Genomic DNA, 8,505 nt, shown 5'->3' with positions numbered 1-8,505 from the left:
TCGCCCTGTTTGTCCCCGACGGGAGGCCGTACGCTTCGCACGAGTACAGGAAACCGCTCAAACTGGCTGTGAGTAAGCAATTGTTATTTTGAAAAGTGGCAGTACTTTCGCTGAGAGAGAGGGAGAGAGAGAGAGAAGAAAAATTTAACAGCGTATTTTATTTATTTTTATGTTCAGTTTCTCTCATATTTAATGTGTTGCCCTGAGGTAATGCAAATGAAATGGAAACCAAAACGTGCAGTGTGTTGTGCTTCAGCTAGCCTGCGAGCATCGCGCGTGTGTCGACCTGTGCTGTGGTAAAAAAAATCACAGCTTCAGACCAGTCACCACTGACACCAGTGCTCGTCGTCTTTGTTATTACACTTTACTGCCAGTTAAACTGGGTAGTGTGGTCAAGGATGAATGAGATGTTATTACTTTGCATGATGATGAACACGTCATGACGTCATGACGTGGTGATGTGATGTGCAGACTAGTCAGTGCCACAGTGCTGAATGTGGCTGCCACTTACTCCTTTTTTACTCCTTTTACTCCTCAGTTCGGCTACCTTCCATCTGGCTGAACTGCGCAAGTGCAAATAATAATAACAATAATAATAATAAAGTGTGGATGACTGTGTATTCGTGCGGTCACTAACTGTTCCTGTTTTGTTGCTCCCCCCCCCCCCCCGGGCTGCAGTGAGATGGCAGAGTGCACAACGTTAGAAAGCCTGTTGGAAATGGGCTTCGACAGGAACAGAGCGTAAGTTCTGTTTTGCTGCGTTTGCCCTCCTCACCATGTTCTGCATCCCAACTGCGTCTGTGCGCTGACGTGCGATGTGTCCGTGGTCCCTCAGGGAGAAGGCCGTGGCACATACCGGCAATCAGGGCATAGAGAGAGCCATGGACTGGTGGGTTTCCTCCGTCACTCAGCACCAGCAGCACAGTGCGCTCTTAATCCAGCTCGCCCTCTCCTCGTTCACTGCCTGTTCTCTGTCCCGTGATGTTTCTGCAGGCTGATGGAACACGAGAACGACCCCGACATCGACGAGCCCTACGTGCCTCCGGAAGGGAATGTCCTGGGATCGGGCGACAGCCAGCAGATCCAGGCAGAGCCCCCCACAGACCCCACGGCAGATGGTAAACATTCTTCCAAACATTTATTTATTTATTGAGTTTGCTGCGCTCAGGTTAAGGAGTTGTATTCAGAACTCCTTCATTAGAGAACTTTGAACTTTTTTGGCCATTTATGTTATGCGCTTCATTGGTTTCACACACACACACTATCTGAACCGCTTGTCCCATACGGGGTCACGGGGAGCCGGAGCCTCACCCGGCAACTCAGGGTGTAGGGCTGGAGGGGGAGGGGGGACAAACAGGACAGGACGCCAGTCCATTACAAGGCACCCCAAGCGGGACTTGAACCCCAGACCCAGCAGAGAGCAGAACCCAGTCCAACCCACTGCATCACCGCGCCCCCTCAGTGGTTTCATCTTTTCTCTAACCCGTACTGCAGTACCTGGAGATGGGTCACAAATGACAGAAGGAGGAGAGCTGAAGAGACCATTGACAGAGGAGGAGAAGCAGGAGCAGATTAAAAGGTTTGTCAGTGACTGAATGAGAGCGTGATAAAAACATAAGCAGAAGGAGTAAAAGCACCTTGGTTTTGTGTGGAGAAATAATTCTGAAGACCATGCCTGTAAAATACTTTTATTATTAAAATTCTAAACAAAACTGAAAACTGTCAGTGATCTGTTTATGCAAACAGAACATTGTACGTGCACAGTATCGAGACTTTTTATAGGTCTTCATTATTTCATGGTTGTTTTAGCACTGTGAAGATTGGCCTGGAACATTTTATAAGTGAACTGATAGCGAATGTGAACTCTCTCTGCCTAGTGATTGTACAAAGATGTATGTATTCAAAGGTGTAAAAATGAACTCCAACACTCACCGTGTAGCAGCATGTAAAGCCAGAAAGCAGAAAACAGCTAATTTTCTTTTCCTTCCCAGGTTAGAAGAGCTGATGAGAGTGAAGCAGGAGGAGCGACGGGAGCGAGAGCGGCAAGAGGAGGTGGAGCGGGAGAAACAAAGACGGAAACAGGGCCAGGAGCTGCAGCAGATCAAGCAAAAGCTGCAGGAGGAAGAGATGAAGAAGCTGGCAGAGCAACGCAGGAGGGAGAAGATGGAGGACAGGATAGCCAAGTGAGTCTCACTTGGACTTTGACCTGTTCAAAGTAGATAGGTCTGTTTAACACTTTCTGCAAGGGAAACGGACAACAGGAGGGGCATGCATCAAAACAAAATTTAAGAAATACCTCCAATATCATCTCTTCAGCAAAAAAATACCCAGCCTTCAAATAAGTCTGCTTTTCCATCATCATTTACAGTACCCTTAAGTTATGCTGCGAATTTCTCAAAATCTAAGCAAAGGACTAAAAAAATTATACCTTAATTGAAGGATCCACATCCGTGTCCTATTCCAACTGTAGTACCCTTTACCAAGATTCTTACCCTGAATTGATACAATAAGATTTCCCTGCTATATGAAGTGTCAGTCATTGTAAGCAGGTTAGTATTCTGACCTCAAATTTAAGTCATGTTTGCTAAATAAACAAGATAAATACACTTATGAAAGGTTACTTTAAGAAAAGAAGCAACACCACACTCATGACCAGGGAGGATCCACCATCATGTTCTCCATCATGTTAAATCCAGCTTCATCTGCAAAGATGTATTCATGTGGAGTGTTATTGCTGTAAAGCAAAATTATTGCCTAAATAGTATTGTGATAATGCCCATGTCTCATAGCTCCTGAACTGCTGGTTTGGATGTAGCTTTGCAGTCTACATGGAAGAAAGCAAAAAAACCACTTCCTGTAGCTTCCCTTAACGAGAAAACCAGTAGGTACTGAGTTGAATTAGACTCAGCAACGCTTAATAAAATACTACCCCTAGTATTTTTATTGCAGGATAGTTTACCTCAGTCATTACAGTTTTTTTAGAGTAGTGTACAATATATTAGAAAAACAGAGTATTATGTTGCCTGCAGTAGATATTACAGAACTCTAGTAATGTTATACAAATAGTAGAGCATAAGTTGTAAATACAAGTGCTATTCCTTCTGTGTCGGTGTGTCAAAAATAGGATATGGTAACTTGCTCCTATGGACAGGAACATGCTCAACCAGTGTAAACCAATGAACCAGTCTCCTTGGACATCATCACCATTGTTCTTCTCGGTATTACTTCATTGTTGCTATATGTTGTTTCAAATCCCATCTGAGCTCACAAGTGGCCCTTCTGTTCTTCCCGTAGTTCTAATTACTCATTGGCTAACAAAGCATGTTAGTTTCCACCTGGACAGTTCTGTGTTCATCACAGATGTTGAGTCGTATTGTTTTATTCTTCAGTTTATGTGAAAACACGTTACTTATGAATATTACTTAGTGGAGTCCCTTTTGGCACATGAATGTGAATTTTGTTCCTAAAATCAGTTTTAATATTTAAATGATTGACGCTGACTAATTCATATCTTACAGTGAAGCTTAACATCAACACAAGCATAATGGTTACATTAAATTTTGCCAACAAAACCAACAGGTTCTGTGGTTGGGAGTCCTTGACTGACTACTATTAACTAATCAATCTGCAATAATGGGCCTGAACAGAGATTCTGGTCATATTCTAGACATAGACACCCATGGCCCTTCTCACCACAATTGTATGCCCTGGAAGGGTGAGGAGCCACTGCTGCTTTGACCCTCCAAGGTTTATTTTTCTTCCCTTCTTCACAGTTGGGCATTGTCTGTTTTGCTCTCCGCTGTTTCCAGTTGACTCATCCTAATAGTTTCCTGTGTCTGTCACCTTAGTAAATGGATATTTGTATTTTACCACCATACCATCATTTACTGTCACTTTATTTTGTGATACAGACAAAAGGTTCGAGAGAAGATAGCTCGTGACAGAGAGGAGAGAGCGCAGAAGGTATTGACCTTTTCTTTCTCTCCTGCATTTTATTTCATACTAGCAGTCTTTGCTTTTGTTTTGAAAAGCTTTGTTGTTCATTTTTTGTTTAGCTGAAGCTATTATTCGAGCGAGCTTAGATTGTTTTGCCCATTTATACGGACGACATTGTTCTGGGTAACGATGCTACAGCAGTGCTGGGTGGTACTGTGGCTTTGACTGGCAACCTTCAAGCTACAAGTCCATGGCTTTAAATAGTGTACATTACTTGTCCTGGTTAGAGAAAATTCCATGTATACTTTTGAGCAGAGTATTTGTGCTCCTTCAAATGTGTATAATAAACTATTGGCCCTCCCAGAGTACTTGGATAGCTTTACTGCACAATTTGATTCGGAGTTAACCAGTTATGTTTTGTGTCCGGATAAAGATGGGATAACATTTTATGAGCCATTAATACAGAAATCCAAATAAGTACAAAGGATTCACAGATGTTCCCATGAACTGTATGCTATTCATTCACATTCAAAATAACTATTTTTTAAACTTATATGTTAGAATTCATGCGGAGTGCAGTAAAAATAGTAAATGTTCAGCCCATAGTATACTGGCTGTTTTATCTGCTCAATTCTTTATAGCCAATTGACTTGAAAAGATTCAAAGGTGGACATTTATTGTTACCAGTCTGGATTCTGTTAAGCATTCTGTTTTGAATTTACTCTCATGGCAGTTTGGAGGGGGCTCTTCAGGGACTCCATGTTCAGCAGCTGTCTCCGAGGCCAATCCTTCCTCGTCTTGCAACCAGGGTCCGCCACCAGCCAAGAAGGATTATGATGAGTGTCGAATACAGGTACAGGGTGCATTCATGTTTTTTACATGGTGCTACCAAGTGTGCCGCCATTGATTTAATCCCATCTGTTGTCTGGCGCTGGGCCCCCATCCCTTCAATATAGGTGCGGCTGCTGGACGGCTCAACCTTGACAACCGTCTTCAAGGCCCAGGAGCCTCTGGCTGCTGTGCGCGTCTATGTGCAGATGAATGGCGCAGAAGGCCAGGATTTCACATTGCTGTCCCCTTACCCGCGCCGTGTCTACACTGACCTGGACATGGAGAAGCCCCTCCGGGAGTTGGGTGAGCCGCTGTCAGGCTTGAGTGCGACTGAAATATCTGCTTTGGAAAAACTGCTGTAATAATCTGCAGAAAGCTGTACGTAGCAGTCATATGTGTGTCTGTGTGGATTTAGTGCAGACTGCTTAGTATTTTGTGGTTGGGAGAAAGAAGCAATAAAAGGGCCGTCTTTTAAACAGACAACGTCAAACATGCACCGTTTTAAATTGGTGTTAAACCAAACCCACACATTACAATGATGTGGGGGAGCCCCAACACTACAAACTGATCTTCATTAGCCATGTGAAATTTTTCAGTCTGACTATAAAACATGAAATACAGAAGAAAATATTTTTATACAGAAATTATTCAGTGCACATTTTTTCATGCCATTCATTAATAAATTCCAGCTTTTAAATTGGTAAGTGTTAGGGGATGTGCTCCTACTACGATTGAAATTAATGTGTGGTTAAAATGTTATAAATGTATTTGCAAATTCAAAATTCTGTGCATATTTTATGTGTTTCAGATGTTTGTGGTGAGCTTTTAAATGTATCCCAGTAATATTGACTAAACAATAGACCTAGTGATTATTTTGCAGTAAATCCTAGTGAGTAGTCTCTTTCTCCCCTTAAGTTTCCTTTCGTATTGTATGGTCTGGTAACTTTAAAAACTAATGGGTTGACGACATTCACAGGCTTGTGTTCTTCAGTGTTAAGCAGCAAACATGTAAGACACATAGTTAAAGGCACAAGAAGAAGCAACTGCACTGACATTTTGCCTTGTCTTTATTGGTGTAGTTTCATTTTCAGGTGTGTGTGTGTGTGTGTGTGTGTTTCTTTATGTAATTGCATTTCTAATTCCAGGTTTGGTGCCATCTGCTGTCTTGGTCGTTGCCAAAAAATAAGATTGACTGGCTGTTTCAGACCCACTGCTGCTAAGGGCCATGGAGATATAAAGACCACCACCACCCAGTTGACTAAAGGAGTTTGGATTGCTTAAAACACACCAACACACAGAGAAAACAATAAAACTGTTCATATTAACACAATTTCTTTCATGAACTTATTTCATTTTATGAATAATATTACTTCAGTCACAAGAGGTGTAATGACTGTTTATAACCAATTAGCTCGTAGCAGTTGTTAAATTAGACCGTTGCTGTTTAATGTGACTTGGTGCCTAATTGTGTCCCAAACAGTCTTCCGTTCTTTTACCGCAACATGGAAACATTCATTGAATAGGAGGAAAATATTAGTGAACAGATGTGATATAAGGTGATTTAAAAAAGAAAAAACCTGTCCCTTTTATACATTTTATGAAATATTGATGTGTTTTTTACTGTGCTTTATATGTATATCCTACTTTAATTTGTTTCACATTGCTAAAATAAACTTCTTAGTTTACATAATAAGAGTAAGATCAGTGCACACAGTTAATCTTAGGAAAGGCAGAAGGGCTGAAAGTGTCTTGAGGATGGTGTCCCTCAAGAATTGCATCCTCTCACAGCTAGTTACAGTCTACAGGAGAGGATAGTTTTAATGCTTCTTTTTTGATTTTTTTGAAGACAATCCTAGGTTTGAATACTGAATTTGCCAATTAACTTTCTCTAGGTGCCTCACAACACCCTGTTACCCCCTCAGCATCTTGGTGACAGAAGCTGTAAAAGAGTGAGAAACGTTAAATGTATTTCTATTACGTGCAGAACTTTATGCATTTGGGCTTCAACTTAGAAACACGATTGTGGCCGAAACAGGTAACTTAAATTGTGAGTCCAACTGTTACATCACAATAATTCCTTAAAACAGACTTCCCTCAATTTATTCATGACTTAGGTTTTGGGGAACAAACCGATAAAGCTACATTAACTTACAAGTTCACTGTAAGACATTTTTATTTTCATTTTGTCACCAGCTCTTTTAGTGAGCGCCTTCCAGTTCCTCTATCCTTTACACACATTAGGCTGGAGGCAGGGAATACTGTGGACAGGACTTTGATTATCTTTTCTTAAGGTGAAGCAGCATTGAAGTTTACTTTAAGATGACTGAAAATAAAAACACGTTCTACACATTGTCCTCTACAGTGTGATGTGTTCTGCTTCATACGTGCAAGACGGTGTTGTGTTCTTCCTGTACATCAGGTGCCAAGAATGTAATGCAGGATGGCATGTAATTGTATACATTCCCAACAGAATTACATTTTGTAGGAAAATTGTCTGCACAGGTGATCTAACAAATGTTCATTAAATACAATTTATACACCATTGTAACACCTTATTGTTAGCTTATAGTTTTTTTTCTCAATCGGTTGCGGCGGTACAATGGAAAAAATATCGTATTTTTTTCTAAAAACTAGTTCTGCAGATCCTACTTGGAAAATTTATTTTCATATTTGAGATAAAAATTAGCTGCATTATGTAAACAACCATGTGTTGCGGGTGACAGGCTGAACAGCAGGTGTGGGCTATTTCAGCATTTCTTTTTTGGAATTCTACAGTTATACTACTGTTGTTATGTTTGTCAGCTGCACGATATTGGAGGTTTTATTTCTGAATTACAATTTTCCACAGCTACTTACATAATAATAATAATAATAATAAATTAATAAACTGACTTCATGAAAAGAATTTGATTCCAACCTTCAGGAGGTACTTCGCCATCCTTAGCTGCTGTACCATCTGGAAAAATGTGACATGCGTTTGAAATATATTTTACATGTCGGCGAATGTGGCACCTGGTAGTATAGCGGTTAAAGCCGCCACCGTTGGATCCAAACATTGCAGTTTTGAATTTCAGCTACTGTTGTAGTGCCCTCATGTGAGGCTCTTGCCCTGAATTGCTCCAGTAAAAAGATCTAGCAATATAAATAGTTGTGGGTCCTATGGAGAAAAGTACGAGATGCACCTGCAGTAGATAAATCCACTGTGCCGTTGTCCAGCCAGGGTAACACAGGGTTCACACATGGTAATTTACCTGATTCACCTAGATAGATGTGATTTTACTAACTTTAGTATTTTGCTGTCTCCATCACCAATTAGTCCTTTCCTGACTTCAGCTGAGGACATGTTACTAAGTGCTGAGAACTAAGAAAACATTTTTAATTTTTGCACAGCTGAAGTGTGAATGTAGGATTAACTGGCAGGCAGAGTTTGACATTTTTATTATGCTGTGTGCTTCGTAGGGTTTTCAAAAATGTGTTTACAGGCAATCTGAGCTCAAGTAATAGCCGCTTTTTTACGACGTTAAGCCGCACGCGGTTTTATTCTGAGAGGAAAAGTATTTTTTTTATTTGTGGGTGCCTTTATAGGAATTAGGTAACAGTTCAGGACCTATAAAGACCTAAGCAACGAAGCAAAAATGATACATAAAGGTGAGGATGCTTGGTTGGATGGTTGGGCCTTGAAAGCTACATTATATTTTTATGTCATTTCTCAGAAAAATTACATAAAATCACAGTACT

General features: G+C 40.8%; 1 protein-coding gene across 2 annotated transcripts; it reads left to right on the top strand.

Moving 5' to 3' along the window:
• ubxn1 (UBX domain protein 1) lies at window positions 1–7,297 on the top strand. Of its 2 annotated transcripts, none has more exons than XM_018737173.1 (10): window positions 1–68; window positions 679–741; window positions 836–889; window positions 994–1,118; window positions 1,495–1,579; window positions 1,992–2,183; window positions 3,912–3,963; window positions 4,670–4,789; window positions 4,893–5,070; window positions 5,913–7,297. In XM_018737173.1, exons 2-10 carry the CDS (start codon window positions 683–685, stop codon window positions 5,951–5,953), a joined length of 906 nt encoding a protein of 301 aa, XP_018592689.1. In that variant the 5' UTR covers window positions 1–68; window positions 679–682; the 3' UTR covers window positions 5,954–7,297. The 2 variants fall into 2 exon arrangements, with proteins under 2 accessions (XP_018592689.1, XP_018592690.1); XM_018737174.1 differs by lacking the exon at window positions 1–68 and adding an exon at window positions 82–207.
• Window positions 7,298–8,505: the final 1,208 nt, after the last annotated feature.

The sequence above is a fragment of the Scleropages formosus genome, chromosome 13 (genome assembly GCF_900964775.1).
Source record: "Scleropages formosus chromosome 13, fSclFor1.1, whole genome shotgun sequence".
Classification (NCBI taxonomy): Eukaryota; Metazoa; Chordata; class Actinopteri; order Osteoglossiformes; family Osteoglossidae; genus Scleropages; species Scleropages formosus.
Note: the sequence above shows the minus strand (reverse complement) of the source record. Positions and strands in the feature narration are given on the sequence as shown.

Excerpts from the sequence above, each read along its gene's own strand:
- ubxn1 (XM_018737173.1), top strand. The coding sequence starts at position 683 with ATGGCAGAGTGCACAACGTTAGAAAGCCTGTTGGAAATGGGCTTCGAC. Across the intron at positions 2,184-3,911 it reads ATGGAGGACAGGATAGCCAA|ACAAAAGGTTCGAGAGAAGA; the intron begins GTGAGTCTCACT and ends TTTGTGATACAG. Across the intron at positions 5,071-5,912 it reads GAAGCCCCTCCGGGAGTTGG|GTTTGGTGCCATCTGCTGTC; the intron begins GTGAGCCGCTGT and ends TTCTAATTCCAG.